Source organism: Podarcis tiliguerta, assembly GCF_965153285.1.
Source record: "Podarcis tiliguerta genome assembly, chromosome: 3".
In the NCBI taxonomy this organism is placed as follows: domain Eukaryota; kingdom Metazoa; phylum Chordata; class Lepidosauria; order Squamata; family Lacertidae; genus Podarcis; species Podarcis tiliguerta.
The window spans coordinates 56,516,553-56,532,540 of NC_139536.1; the positions used below are offsets into that span (position 1 = coordinate 56,516,553).

Here is a 15,988-nt window from a genome sequence, read left to right on the forward strand (position 1 = left end):
TTACTATTGGTTTCATGACTACAATGCCAGAAATTGATGTGTAGAGATGTCATTGCATCATTTTGCCTTGTGATTCACTGCATTTGTCATTTTACATCTCTTTATGTTGATGTATTGTTTTTTAAAAATCTGTTCCATTAAAGATTGATAAATTATAAAATATTCTTTTCAGACACATCTGCTGTTCTCTGATGGCCTATAAAGTGGGTGGGTCTCTCAGCATTGCATCATGAGATACTACATTAAAAAATAACTCCAAAGGTAGGATAGTTCTCTTGCACCAAGGATGGAAAACTTGTGGGCCTCCAGATGTTGGAGGACTGCAGCTCCTAACAGCTCCAACCAGCATGATGCCTTTTCATCTTGAGCTGCTGTTTCAGTGTTGACATCAGCCTTTTTGTTCTTGCCAAGTACTTGTGGATTAGATATTAGACCAGGACTAAGGGACCAGCTATTTATGCATTTTGTAATTTTATAACTATATAACTTCACTACTTAGTTGATTTTTTTTTTTACACTATGTTATTTTATTTATTGTTGGTTTTTATTGATTTTAGTCTAGCCTAGATTTATTGTAACCATCAGGCGTAATCTTTCTACTGAGCCAGCAAAACTCCAGTAATCGCAAGTCAGTATCCAACCTATTATTCATTTTATCTGCCGTTTTAATATTGTAATCTGCCTTGTGTATTATGACTACAATATATACCATTGAGTATAAATTAATAAGTAATTCTGCATAGGACTAGAAAAAAGCTTTATCTTTAATATTCTACTCTAATTCAGAAAACTGATAGTACTCAGATAATGGGCATATTAATGGGAAGGTATGTACAATGATATACAAGTAGTTAATACGAGGAAATAGATTGCACTAATCTTAGTTTCTAGTTAATATTTTTGTGTTTCATTTTACAACTTGGGACTGCACTCAATAAATATATTCTACTCATTTTCTATTCTTTTATTTTAAAAAATGTAATGAACTTACAGAGTTCTTCTCTGTCAAGTGATTGTGCACCACCTCCAAATAGGCCTTTGAAGAACCCTTTGTTTGGTGCTTCTGGTGTTTCTACTGGTGTGAAGAGTTCACCCAACATTTCCTTCAAAGAAAAATCATTTTCAGTCATATCTGAAATTTTATTTGGATTTCATAACAAAGGACAAAAGTACTATTAATGCACTCTCATTGTATTCTCACTTGACTTCAGAATTCAAAGTGCCCATACTGTTCCCCCTGTAGATTTTATCATTTTGCTTCAAACAATTTAGCATGCATTAGCTTAACTGAAAAGTTGTTAAGTCGCAACGATAGCTTTACATCACCTTTAACTCAGATGGAAATTCGAGTTGCGGTTAAACTCTGCACTTGCCTCACTTTCTTCAACGTTAAATGTTCTTCACTTACAATACACTGCCTTCAAATAAATACTTTACATTTGGTCTTACTGAATGTATTAAACTAAAGATTAAGCTGACAACAGACACACAGAAACATACTGACAATTTTCTGCACTGACTAAAAGTGGGTTGTATCCTGACCTGCTGTTCCTCCTTCCATTTGTGGAAGTGAGACAGATCCAGCAGGGCTCCCTTTTAGGCTCCACAGAAACCTCCCATGCTGTTTCTAGCAGTTAGAAAAAGCATGGGGAAATTCAAACCGTAGAGGGAATGGCTCTGTCCCTCTTTTTTTTTTTTTTTAACGGAACACATACAAACTAACTATTAAAGCTACTGACAGAGACAAGTAAGAAAGCTACAAGCCTTGACGAAACAGAGAAGACGGAGTCAAGATGCAAAACGAAACTGTTCTGCAAAGAAGGGTGGGGGCCTGAAAATGGCATTGGAGCTGTGATTTTGCCTGCTACCATTTGAGGGCACTTGATACCTATACTGAAGACATCTCTTCAGCATGCATTTGATCAGGTGCAACCTCTACAGCCCAACTAAATGTATATGGGTTGTGAGAACACAGAGTTTTTCTGGAAAAAAATAATCTGATTCAATTCTAATTCCCTGCCCCCAGGTCTCTTTTCCATGCTAGAAAAACCCATATGGACTTGTTTCATCTCTCCTTCCAAAACAACAGCTATAAATTAAAAGACAAAAGTAGTCTATTCTTCAAATAATGCTTTTACATTAAAAAATAATTACGCAAGAATCTTTTATACTTTACCTGCAGATTTTCACATGTTTCTTGACTATAGGTGATTCTCTGGATTTCTGTAGGTGAGACAAGGTACAAAGCTTGCCCATTGTTGGTGAAGCAAAATGTTCTGGCTATCCGCATGTTGGTAAGCGGTAAGTAATATACATCCAACAGCGGCCTTAAACTTGGCAAACTTAAGAAAACAGAAAGGAAAAAATGTTAAAGGTGGGATATGAGCACTTTATCTACTTTTCTAAAGCTTGATAGAGTGCATAAAATGCCTTTAAAAACCCCCTAAAAGCTTACATTTTTCAGAACTATGTAGGCTTATGCAGATTCCTAGCCCACCTACCCTAAGGCCTCCACAACTGAAAGAGTAAAAATGTAAATGTATGCAAACTATTTTTCATAAGGATATATATATATAATCTAATTGGTGCATTGTACGTCTCCAAAAATGGTAGCCAGTTTGATTCTTGGGATTTTATTCTGTGTTTTTAAATAGGGCATGAAGAATCATTGTGAAAAAGATGTTGATATTATATCTTATACACAATAGAAACATTCAAACAAAGAATCTAACTATTAAATGCACACTTAAAGCTCTGTGAGATGCAAAGAGTTGCTATATTTACTTTGGGCAGGGATACCAACTTGAATAAAATATTGGGGGGGGCAAGTAAGCCCCACCCCACATAATCAATCACATGATGCAATGCACACACATGATGCAATGCACACACACCATTTCAATGGCGACCCCATCAATTTTGTTGGGGTCTGGCCTCCTCAAATATTTTATTGAGGACCTTGGCCCCTAGGAGTTGGCTCCTATGACTTTGAGTTGCATCTAGGGGAAAGCAGTGTGTGATTGGAAGACAGTTCATACAACCAAACTCTCTCCCGCCATCCCCAATGTAGCCTCCTGAAAACGCTCTCTAGAGGTTTGCCTGAACAATGCAAGACTGTTGTATGGGGCTACAGTGTGAAGAGGGAATTTCCCCTCCTGATCTTACGCGATTTTCCTCTCATACTGCAACCATGTACAACACTGCTTCCACCGTTCAAGGGGCTTTGGGGGAGAATAGGATGAGGAGGGGAAGAGAGAATTTGGTTGCATCATGAGCTGCCTTCCAGCCACATAATCATTAGATACATTCCCCACTTTCTTTTGAACAGTAGCCCTCTACCCTCACACCATGGTCTCATAAGTTACTTTGGAGCCTCATCGGTTTCAAAAGAAGTTTGCTATGTAGCATGGGGGATGTTTTTAGAGCAATGCAATTGCAAAGCCCCACTGGGCACACAGAACTAGCTGTAAAGTTTCTCAGATCCTGGACAGTACAGAAAATCCAAGTAGTGCTTCTAATTTAGGACACATTTCCTTCAGTAACTCCAAGGTTGGAACACCAACCACAGACCCCACTAAACTTAGCAGATGCTTTTAAAAGATGTATCACGGGGGGGGAAAGAACAGAGTCTCTTCTTATAGATAATGACTAGAACCACTGCTAAGTCCTGCCTGGAAATAAAAAACACTTTAAAAGGTAAACTACAATACTGAAAAAATATAGCAGCTGGCCAAATTATGTCTTCTGAATTGTTAAACTTCACTGCACTTTTTCAGATATAGTATACAAAGGGTATTGTGAAGCATATTGTGTTAGTCATTCTTCGTGATCATGAAACAGAGGAGTTGGTGATCTTCAGGGTATGAGCTTGAACCTATTTTATAGGTCACAAACACCAACTCTTCTTTGAACAGGACCGCTGAGGACAAAAGATTGGCAGAAACTAAGGACAACTTCATAGGTGGCTGGAAAAGACATTTGTCAAATAAATATGATCTAAGATATTCATGAGTACCACTTATGTTTGAATAATTTTGATATTTTGGATGTATAAGCTGATCAAAAAGCAGCTTAACAAATTTATCATCTTGGTACAAGTTGTATCAGAATATTAAAACACAATAGAGATGACATTCAACTTACGCTGGGGTTACGTTACAGGGATAGTGCATAAGCCAAAATCGTCAAAACATATAGGGTTTAGTGGTGGATGGGAATGCCACCCCCTTAGGATGCCCATCCCTTTGTAATTTTTTTTGCCAAGTGTGTAAAGCAGATGGACACAAGTTAAATGTGCATAAGTTGCAAGTTACCAGTACTGAGTCTTTTCTGGCAGCACATTCTAGAATTCCTGTATACTTCTTTATTTGAACAAAATGGTATTATTTTAAACAAACAAACAGTCTTGACCTACTTGCAGAATCCTATAAACAAACTCTATAGCTCTATGGCATATGCCAATGCAGATCGTTTAGGAAAATATAGAATTATAGAATTGTAAAGTTGAAAGGGACCCTGAGGGTCATCTAGTCCAACTTCCTGCAGTGCAAGAATCTCAACTAGATCATACATGACAGATGGCCATCCAATCTCTGCTTAAAACCCTCCAAGGAAGGAGAGTCCACCACCTCTCATGGGAGTCTGCCCCCTCAATACCTTCATCCAGGTCATTATAAAGATTTTAGAACCCCGCAGAACTCCACGTGTTCCTTTTTTCTGGGATGATGAGAAACCGTTAGTGAGCACTCTTTGGGTTTGGTCAGTGAACCAGTTACAAATCCACCTAACAGTCATCTAGTCCAGTCTGCATTTTACCAGTTTCTCAGCAAGAATATCAAAGGGACTTTGTCAAAAGCCTTACTGAAATCAAGATACACTACATCCACAGCATTCTCCTGATTCACAAAGTTTGTAACTATCAAAAAGAAAGAAATGAGATTCATCAGACATGACTTGTTTTTGAGTAACCCATGGTGGGTCGTAGTAATCACAGTGTCCTTTTATAAATGCTCGCAAACTGACTGTTTAATTATCTGTTCTAGGACCTTTCCTGGTATTGATGTCAAGCTGACCTATTGGTAGTTATCTGGAACTTTTTTTCGTGTTTTGAAGATGGGGACATCTGCCCACCTCTAGCCTTTTGGGACCTCACTTGTTGTCTAAGAATTGTCAAAGATTATAAGCAGAGGCTCTGAGTTTACTCCCGAAATTTCCTTTAGTACCCTTGAGTATAGTTCATCAGGCCCTGGAAATCTGAATTCATTTAAAGTAGCTAGGGGTTCCCTTACCACCTCTTCCCATCTTTGGCTGCACCTCCTTCCTTGCATCGTTTATTGTGTCACCATCACGTTGGGCACTGCTTTTCTTTTGAGTGCAGAGACAAAGCAGGCATTGAGCACTTCTCTGTCACCCAATAGCATTTCTCTGTCTTCTCCAATCAGAGGATCTTGCTTCTTTCTCTTGTTTTGAACATAGCCAAAGAAAACCTTTTTTTTACTGTTGTTAATTTATCTTGCAAGCTTGAGCTCATTCTGAGCTTTGGCTAGCCTGACCTCCCTGCAACTCAGGTATACTCTTCCTTAGTGATTTCTCCTTTCTTCCATTTATTATATATTCCGTTATACATTCCCTTCTTACATATCAGCTAATCTGTAAGTTCATTATGAAGCCACATTCATTTATTTAGGTGCCTCTCACTTTTCTTTCTTGTTGGAACTGTCTATGCCTTCAATATTTCTCATTTAAGAAACTCCCATCCATCTTGGACACCCTTCTCTTAAGAGTATTTCTGACCATGAGACCTCACACAGTAGTTCCTCAAGGTTTTTGAAATCAGTCTTCTTAAAGTCGAGAGTGCATGTCCCATTACACTCAGCTTTCCTGTAGCTAGGTATCATATAACCCAAAAGGACATGATTAATTCCTCCCAAGGTTCCCTATACTTTCACTTTGTCCATCAGTTCCTCTGTGTTGGTGAGGACCAGGTCCAAGAGAGATGACCCCCTTGTTGCTTCTTCCATCCTATTGGAAATGAAATAGTGAGGCAATTGAGGAATTGCATTCTTGGAAGAGTTTGAGCTCCAACAGATATCAGGGTAGTTGAAGTCTCCCATGACTACTATACCTTTCCTTTTTGAATGCTTAGTAAGGTCACTTCTACAATTTTTACCCATATTCTCTCAATCTGTCTTCTATGTTCCAAGTCACAGATCTCTTCACAAGTGTACATTTTCTTAACATATAATGCTACTCCTCTTCCCTTCTTGTTTGATCTATTCGTTTGGAGCAGGTTGTACTCCTAAATTTCTATATTCCAGTCATGAGTCTCATCCCACCAGGTTTCAGTAATGCTTATTAGGTCATATTTGCCACCCTGCATTAAGTGCTCAAGTTCTAATTGCTTGTTTCCCATATTCTGTGCATGTAGAGTATAGAGAGTCAACTGTAGAGACAACTGAAACTATGGGTTATTCTTCTGCACACTGCTGCCTCTGTCCTCTTCCATAGAAAGTCACCTGCCACGACTACAAATCTCTTCCTTTTCTGGGGAGTGACAGGAATCATTCTGTACACTGTACCTTCCACTACCACCTTGGTATGTTTGAGGTTTGCAACCACTGCACTTGGTCCTCTGGCTGAGAATTGGTGTTCGAGATGAGGACATGGAACCAATTTTGTAGTTCCAGAGACATAGCATGGCTCCTGAAAGTCCTGTTTTTTTGTGCCACATTCCTCCAGGGGTTTGTCTCCTGCACTGGGCAATCTTCCTCCTCCCTAGAGGAACCCTGCCTGCACCTCTGTCCCAGCACAGTCCACTCAAAGCTTCTGATCCCAGGTTAGTTAGTTAATGCAGGTGAGTAAGTTTAAGTAATTCAAAAATACCATTGCAAAGAAGCCAAACTCTTGCAACTAATACTACATGCCCCATAAATCCATAGAGGGAAGATGATGACCTAGAAATCCAACTCCATATGAAATCTTTCCCTCCTACTATTAGATTGCACTTTTCCTCTGTTCACACTGTCTCTGAGTGTTTTAAATTCAAATTTAGTCATGTCTAGCTGGAAAGCAGACACTTTTGAGAGACAGATCTGTAAAATTTAGCCTCTACTTTTAATGGCAATAGCAGCTGCCACCCAAAGATATGCTCAGCATATGTGGGCACAGTTCCTTTCATCATGCAGATAACTGTTTCCTTTCTCCCGGTCCTATCAGCTGACAAATGAAACAACAATCTCTCAATCACAGCAAGCTCGTCTGATACTGATTTTCTTCAGATATCATACTAAATCTTGGTCAAAAAGGTTTAACCAAAGTTAACACGATGTTTAAATTGACAAACTAGTTTACATCTGGCTGGCAAGTAAGAATAAGCTACTGTTTGAAATAGGTAACAAAACATGGGGTCAGATCCAAAGGTTCTGCAAGCCCAAGACCACTTGTGGAATTGATCATTCTCCCCTCCTTCCCATTCTTTCCAGGAGTCACTCCAGAACAGTATGGGCCGAATCATGGGAGGCTGTCACAGAATGGGGAATCACCCAAAATCAGGTTGAGGAAACGTACATTAGGGGAGCTCCACAGCTAGCATTCAATCTGTTGCAGCAAGAGTCTTCTGCCTAATTTGGGGTGGCATTCCCACTGCAGCCTTCCATGAGACACCCTACAGTTGAGATTCCACCTTTACTGTCTGGAGCAGCCTTTCAGGGGTGCAGGGGGCTGCAGAGGAGTGGAAAGATCAGTTGTGTAAGCATTCCACTGAGCAGCCTTTTTGCTTACGATGGCTTGGTACAATGATTCAACTGGCAAAATTTGCAGCTGAGGCACTGCACCAGATCATCAAGAGAATAACAAGCAGTAATGGCATTTTTGGAACCAAGAGTATTGTTTGGATTCTAAACTATGGTTAACACAAGCCACGATTTTAATGATATTTAAGCAGCGCCCTATTAAGTCATAATTCCAAACAAAATGATTTTAAATAGCTGTGAAGTGCATTCTTAATGTTAATTAGTCAAGCCAAAAGAAGAAAAATGCATGTAGCAAAGGGATGGCAAAAGTTATCTTTTGCTTCAAAGTCATTCAAAAACTGCATTAAATCACATATATAGGTAAACAAGTGGCTAGTTTATCAGCAGTCCTGCATACAGGTTACATATGAAGTATGCATGTTATGACTGCATGTTCTCCCCATCACTTGTACAACTTCAGTGTGAACTGAAGAATCCTTTGTTCTAGGCTCTGTTGCAGATAAAATATGCAGCATCTGTTTGACGGATTTTAAAATAAATTAATAATAATAGAATAAGTATATTATTTTAATACTGTAAATATATTACAGCTGCAACAATATTTACCCATCAAATCCTTCATTTTCCCTGTGTAGTTGCAGTCTTATTCACCTATATAACTTTTGTTTTCTTTTGTACATTTTATGTATTTTCAGCGAACACATCTATACTGATTATATTGCCTCTTTTTAGTATTGAATATCTTACCTAAAAGTCATTATATGTCCATTGGCACAGAAACAAGCAAGGCAGATACTGTTACTCAGTGCCACTATATCTCCACGAAGGACAAATGAAGTCTCTGTTATATTTTGCTTATAAGTACAGTTCTGTGAAGGCAGTGAAATAACTTTTGCTTGCTTTTCAGAACATATCACTGCATATTGGTTTTCACTGATTTCCTGAGAGGAGGATGGAGACACTGAGACAGGCCGGCGTTTCTTCACCTTATCCTTTTCGTCCTTGTCTTCAGGAACATTGGGTTCTCTCCAGGGTTCATATGCTGGTGGAACTAATGATCCTGTAGTGTCCAGAAAAGCCATTCTCAGTATTGCCCCTTTAAGCCTTAGTATGGTTCCTAAGATACAGAAATAGAGAACTTTGCTAAAATATCTGTACAATTTTTGACTAATAAAAACATGTCCAGCTTAATAAACTGAAATGTATTCCTAATTTATAAAGCACTCTTAAACTATTGCCTCCATAATACCATGACATGTAGAATGTGCTTAGGGGTCACTCCTAAACAAGAGTCCTCTCTGAAACGAAGTCTTCAAGAAATACATGTAAGCACATAACTTGTTCTTTTAATGAAGGATCATACTGAAGAACCCATAGGAAAGTACATTTATATGTACTTATGTTTGGAAGCTCATTTTTTAATGAAATACTGCCTTGGATTTGTTCTGTAAAAAAAAAAGGGGGGGGGATTCCTGTTTGCAGAAGATACTGAGATCCAGCAGAGGGTCTATGCTGGAGGAAGGAACCCCCCCCCCCCCCGTTCCTTCTTCCTCTAGCCTCCCCATGTTGCTGCTTATGAGCTTCCCATAGGCATCTGGCTGGTCACTGTGAGCATAAGATGCTGCGCCTTTAATCTGATCCAGTAGGGCTCTTTTATTGTTATGCACTCATGTCAGTTGCTGAAACCACTATAACAGATTTTAAGAGATCATAGAGGCGATGATGCTCACAATTGCTCACAATTGCCCTCAAATGCTGTTGTACAGGATAGCCAAATCTACAGATTTTCTAATCCTGGGCTTCCCAATCAAGATGACATGTCCATTTATACGAAGCACAATCTACTTGAGGCTTATGGTTAGAAATATTGCAGTTTATGAAAGATATTATTTTCCTTTTACACATGTGAAGATTAAATTTTACACATGAAAAGGATTATATTGAATTCATATATACCTGATTATATATAAACTTTAGCACTATAAGAGAAGCCAACAAACACAATTCTCACAAGAAAGTTCACTTTTCTGGCAAAATACGCCAGAAGAAGCCAACAAACGGCCTTCTTGCTTTTGTGCCGATGACTGTCATAATCACAACACCCCATTAAGAATTAAAAGCACATAGTATTTTGCACATTCTAAACTCTGCCTTGTGAAATACATACCACTGGGAGATACAATTACTGGCTGAAGTAGTCTTTGCTCTCCTCCTGGGGGTAAATTCAACGCAATGACTAAAACTGTACCCAACGTAGTGCCAACCCACAAGCAGGGTGAAGGTGCTGTATCAGCTTTTCGTGTGAAAGTCTCACAGAAATGAAGAGCTGAAATTGCTTCTCGAGATTCCTTGTCAATGCTGGTGACACTAGAACTCCTGGATCTGCTGAAGGAGTTGTCTCTAACATCTGAAATATTTAATATTAATTTAAACACAATGAAAAATAGTCCATCTTCACTTTAAAGGATTGTTTAGCTATAAGGCGTCTATAAAAACTCAATTCACTACAGTTAAGTCCATTTCACACATTGCATGTTTTAGGTGAACACTTAAGTAACAAGTGTGAAAGAAATGTGTTTGAACATACACATATATGCCCATCATGGTCTACAAGTATCGACAAAGAAGTGAATCTATGTATCTGTACATGAAAAGTGGCTTGCAGAATATACCATACTTTATCATAATCACATTTATCTTTTAGATAGGACAACACAGCTGTGATCAAGTAATTTTTTTAAAAAAAAGATATATATCATAATGTTGCATGATGCGCCGTTTCTCAGACCAGCTTGGTCATTTTCTTTCTGTTTAGTTTTATGAGATGCTATGCACTATGGAGGAAAATATATTAAGTTCTTTTACAAACACACACATACACATACACACACTTACACACAGAGAGCTATTGATTTCTTTTTTAGTTCAGATTAATAGTTCTCACTCTTTTTTAAGGCTAGTTATTGCAACTTTAGGACAGAGGATCTATTTGCTTATGTAAATCAGATGAACCCATAAATGTACTTTTTTTCCTGAAACACCAATATAATGTTAGGTCAGATTTCTGAGCTAAAAACTAGAGCCCAGACACTTAAAATATATACTCTCATAGACCACCCTGCCACAGAATCTATTGAACGTGTGTATTTAATGTGGAGAGATAGGGAAGGGGATGGTGGTAGAGTACGATACAGTTGTCTAGATAAGATTAATTATGGGTGCTTGCTTTAGTGTATCTGTAGTGTACGGTTAGCAACACAATGACGGTATTTGATAAAGGTACAGTGCAGGACCTTTCTATGGCAGTAGCATTAACTGTGAAGGCCACTGCATAAGAAGGTCAGTGCATGCCCATCTCTTTTGATGTTATTAAGTTTATCAGGAGCTCTTTGTTTCCAGTAGGGCTTTTGTTACTGATGATGAAGTTGATGATGATGCTTCTATTATTTTGTTATATTGCTTAATCTTATTGCTTAGTTTTAAACTGTAGCTGTACTTTCAAAATTGTGGTTTTATTTTTATGGCAGAAAGTTTTATACAAAAACTCAATACTTCTCAAGTTTGTAAAACAGTGAGATTTCCAAATTGTGTGTCCCAAGAGGAGCTGAAGTGTGCCTTGAAAAGTTAAGCCACCATGTTGAATGCACTCAACTCTCTATGCTAAAGTAGCAAGAACACAGCATTGTTCCTCCTATCCTTTGCCAATATTTGAGCAGTGAAGGCCTCTTGAAGGAGAGAGGAAGAACACACTGAGATTTTATGACACAGTTCAGTCCATGTAAATATATTGTTCAGATTTTAGATCCATTGAAAGTATGAAAATGATTTCTGACCTATTAAATTGCCATACCGGTCATACTGTCCCTTTCAAAAGTACAGTATGTTAAAATCTCATTTTCATACGAACACCAGACTTTTAAACCTGATATTATATAGTGATTTGCTGCATTTAGTAAGCATGTTTGTAAAGAAGAACTGCAAAAAAGCAGAAGGATCAGAAAAGTGTGAAGAAATACTGAAATTTCAAGATTAACATGTACATCTGTAACAAATAAGATAAACCAAAAACCTTATAATTCCCTGAAAGTAGGGGATGTGCCTGACATTGATTTCTGCCTCTTTGAATTTTAGTTTGTACCTTTCTTTTGATAGAGAACTCTATAGTACTATTTCCTTAATAAAACAGCAAGGGCTTTAATGGACACGTAAATTTGCTAAGACATAGTTCAAGAAAACAGGATGATTTCATAAAGGCATTCAGATTTAAACATGAGCGTATGCCTACTGTACTACTAATATGTATACATGATTTTAGTTTTATATGCTAATGGTCCAATCAAAATCAATAAAGACCGACACACAATTATATCCCCATGGATCTTAAAACCTAAGGCCTCACTACTGAGGCCATGATCTGAAGAACTATGAAGTTCCATTTGCTAAGGGTACAAAAATTTTTTTAATTGTATCCCACTACTCCAGAATAGAAAACTATATTTAAAAGTAATGGTAGTTTCAAAGGTAGCTGTTTGTATTCTTGCCTAAGTTTCTCAAACTGTGTATACAGTTGCAGCAACACCCCATTGTGATGCACATAGCAGTTCATTAAATACTTCTTTTAAGACTCAGGTGGTTGATTAGCTATTAAGAAATATTATGTAGCTGAAGCAGCAGCCTATTTATTCAATTTATTTTTTACATTTATATCTTGCTTTTACTCTAGGGAGCACAAGGCAGCACACGTTATTCCTCTGATGCCTCTTTTATTCACACAACAGTCATGTGGAATAGGTTAGAAAGTGAATGACTCAAGTAAGCCAGTGAGCTGAATGACTCAATAGAGATCTGAATCTGGATCTTCAAGTCCTAACTCAACACTCTTATAACCACTACACCACACTGGCTATGAAAAGAGGTATATAGAATTTCCTTAAACTATTCTTGTTTTCCATACAGTGTCCAAACTGATAATAATGTGAAACATGGTGATTAAAAAACAAGAACCTAAGAAGAAAATTTTATGTCTTATTTCAGTAGATTTCCCATGGTTTTAAAAGATAAGAACATAAAAGTGGCTCCAAGTAGATGAAAAAGCATTTTGCTCACATGCATTAAATACTGTCAAATTTTGGAATACAACAATGGAAATTAAATGGACTCCCCCCTACTTAGTAGTTAGGTCACTGTATGTGTTTCTTTTTCCGCAGCCTTTTCAAAAATTGTAAACATCATTTAATACAGGCTTTGAACAAACACTTACCTAACTCAGGTTTCAGTTCAGTTGGTAAGCTTAATTTTCTAGACATCTTTGCTGAAAAATAACGTATAGTTTTATAATAAAGCTAGAATGATCACATTTTAAAGAGTTTATGAAACTAAGAATTTAAGCTGTTGGTTTCCAAAATAAGAAATCATATACAACAATTGTAAGCAAGGAAGGTATGCACATTTACACATATATTTGTAACAGGTTTTAGTGACAAGTGTGCAGTCAGAGTATGGCAGTGTACCTTCTTTGGAGTTATGAACAGTTAAGAACATTAGTAGTTAAAATTCTCATAATCTCTGATGTCTTTATTGTAGTGCGCTGTAAGTCATTATTTTGTATGATTTCCCTGGCACTAAATGGATTTAAAAATTGAGTCAAGTTTACTTAAGCATTTTTCCAACCACCTCCCCCAAACAGTGGAATACTAACACTACAAAAAGAATAGAAAACAGCTGTTCCACAAAAAAATGATAAATTTTAGAAAAGTTCACAGAATTACACTGTAAAGTTAAAGACCACAAAAGAGTGGCTGTGGCTGCTGGGAATATATTGGAGACAAATTTGTATAGAAAATAAGTTCATGAACTATGTTCCTGGGGAAGGACTCTTTTCTCCACTGATGAGGCCAAGTTAGCCAGAACCACCATTGACAGAGGGCAACTCCATCAAGCCCCTACCTGCAAGGAATCTAACTGCTGTCAAACAGCACTGTTCAGCAGAGGGAAGAACCATGTGGAAGAAGCATCCCTGACCCAATTAGGGTACCACTGCTCCTCTAGTTGGGCGGGGACAGTATGCTGGTGCTTCCACCCTATCCCATTGTCAAGGGAGAGACAAACAGAACCTGAAGCAGTCTGGTCCTGTGCTCTAGAATACAACATCTACATGTGGAAGCCAACCCTGCTGAGAATGCAAACAACAAGATTCATACATATTGGTAAGCTGTCCTGACATATGCAAACCACTCTAAGAATTTTTTGCTGAAAAGCAGGATATAAATGTTCTAAATAAATAAAACCAAGTAATACTATGCTGCAAGTAAACTGGACAGAAAAGTGAGAAGGTGATGGAACAGCCAAAGAACATACTGTACTAGTTGATACCTAAACTCCAAATATAGCTGGAGAAGCCTGTATACTTTAGGACTGGTAAGCCTTTAAGACATTTTCCATACAAACTTGCTCAAATGCCCCACTCTGAACCTGAGGCCCTTCCTGGGGTCTTTTCATTGATGGTGTCTAAAAGTATGCAATTCCATCTTCAGGGAGGTTTGTTTGGCTCTCCTTTCTTTCAATAGGTTAAGATCATTTTGTTTAGATGTGCTTAAAGTGGGGTGGTGGGGGAGACAGGAGAAAGGGTTGCTGCTGCTTTTTTTTTTTAGTTTGTTTTATACCGGTTGTTGTAAGATGTGTTTTAAATTTTATTTTGTTTTATGTGATGTAAAATTGTTATGCTTTATGTTTTGTTTGTATGGTATTGATTTTAACCTTGCTAGTTGAAAAACCAGTTCTGAGAGATTTAGTGTAGACTTTAATATGGTCACATATTACATTTAGATATCATTTTGAACAAGTTGATTTTTAAAGGCCACTTACAAGTCTGATTTTTTAAATTCTGCTAGTTTTGCATCTGCTTGGTAAAAAATGTATTTATTCACCCAGGTCACAATGGAGACCTTGACAGCCATAGGAGAGACAGACAACGACACATGCACACACAAAGAAATTTGTAGCCATATTAAAAATGCAAGCAAATTTCAGTGACTTCTGAAGACCTGATCAGAAGAATATATAAAGACACTCATTATTACTGGAGTATTTTAATCCATCTCCCCATCAAAATTTCACTCCGCATCAGCCAATAGGAAGTATTCAGTGAAAGGCACCACAACAAACAGCTCTCAAAGAGCCCCAGACAAATCCCATCTAGGACGCATCAAACCCCAAAGCTTTAGATCTCATCAGATAGAGACAATGCACACATGCCTACAGAAGGAATGTTACTGGTGTTTTCAATGAAAGTGGCTCACGAAACACAGATCTCAAGAACTCTAGATAAAAGCAAATCAGAAATTAAATTCTTTTAAATCAAAGTCACCACTCATTGTTTAAAATAGGCAGCCTCTATCATAATAATCTGTCTGAGAAGGCCAAACATAACATCTAAAGAGTCTGGTACTGAAATATGACCAATACAGATTTAAAATTGTACCAAGAGACATGACCACAGAACATAAGCAGGTGATCTAATCCTGCTCACTGAAAACACTGACCTTTGCCATAGAAGCAGCAATTGTTATGGACAAATTAGTATAATTCACACAGTACCTCTTGAAAGGAGTTCATAAATTATAATTATTGGGCATATCAGCCCAGCATGTAGATAAAACTGACACAGTGAGAACAGAATAAGCAACAACTAAGAGGGTAAACCAATTGTCTCTTTTCCTTTACTCCTTTGCCACACCTGCAGAATTTGTGCCATATCAACTTAACTGCAGTTTAAATCAGTAGGCAAAATTAACTAGCTATACATTTAATGGTGCCTGATTAATTTACAGGAACCATTTTGAAAGCAGTTCATATAGTTAATTATCTCCTCTAGCAAAACAGTCATCTGCAGTCCAGACACCACCAGAAAATACCGTCTACTGAGGAGGAGGGCTTGCTTGTGGTTCCCCATGTTCATGACACACACAGTTTCAGAGGATATTTGGCATAACTAATAGTTATTTCCCTTGGCAACTCTCTTCTATTGCTGTGGGTTTATTTTCTGCTTACTTTATTATTTATCTCTTTTTATGTTGCATGAATTCTGTTCAACACAAAATTGAGATATATCATCTTAAAATAACAATAACTTTAACGTTCTTTGTATGCTTCTTTCATTTCTGCAAGCCAAACAGCTGAATCTTTGTGTGCCTTTGAGTCTCCTCCAAATATATCCTTGCTATGTTGGGTGAGGCCCA

General features: G+C 37.7%; 1 protein-coding gene and 2 long non-coding RNA genes across 11 annotated transcripts in view; 2 read left to right on the plus strand and 1 right to left on the minus strand.

The window, feature by feature from the left end:
• LOC310675038 overlaps positions 1 to 8,789 on the plus strand; it is a 31,583-nt gene extending 22,794 nt beyond the window's left edge. For 3 of the 4 annotated variants that reach the window (XR_014509868.1, XR_014509869.1, XR_014509871.1), the window contains 3 exons: positions 558 to 628; positions 6,739 to 6,835; positions 8,659 to 8,789. This is a non-coding gene — a long non-coding RNA (uncharacterized lncRNA). The remainder of the gene's footprint in view (positions 1 to 557; positions 629 to 6,738; positions 6,836 to 8,658) is intronic. The other variant, XR_014509870.1, reaches the window with a different exon arrangement.
• Positions 1 to 15,988, minus strand: part of STXBP5 (syntaxin binding protein 5) — a 119,037-nt gene that overhangs the window by 10,280 nt on the left and 92,769 nt on the right. For 4 of the 6 annotated variants that reach the window (XR_014509828.1, XM_083434800.1, XM_083434803.1 and 1 more), the window contains 5 exons: positions 13,012 to 13,062; positions 9,919 to 10,158; positions 8,499 to 8,868; positions 2,177 to 2,342; positions 992 to 1,103 (listed from right to left, as the gene is read on the minus strand). Coding sequence is in view for 5 of the 6 variants with exons in the window: in XM_083434800.1 (XP_083290926.1) it covers positions 992 to 1,103; positions 2,177 to 2,342; positions 8,499 to 8,868; positions 9,919 to 10,158; positions 13,012 to 13,062 (939 nt within the window). In the remaining variant the exon portion in view is untranslated. The remainder of the gene's footprint in view (positions 1 to 991; positions 1,104 to 2,176; positions 2,343 to 8,498; positions 8,869 to 9,918; positions 10,159 to 13,011; positions 13,063 to 15,988) is intronic. The other 2 variants (XM_083434804.1, XM_083434802.1) reach the window with 1 other exon arrangement.
• Positions 13,069 to 14,543, plus strand: LOC310675070. Its single transcript, XR_014509917.1, has 2 exons — positions 13,069 to 13,820; positions 13,854 to 14,543. It is a non-coding gene; the product is annotated as an uncharacterized lncRNA (long non-coding RNA).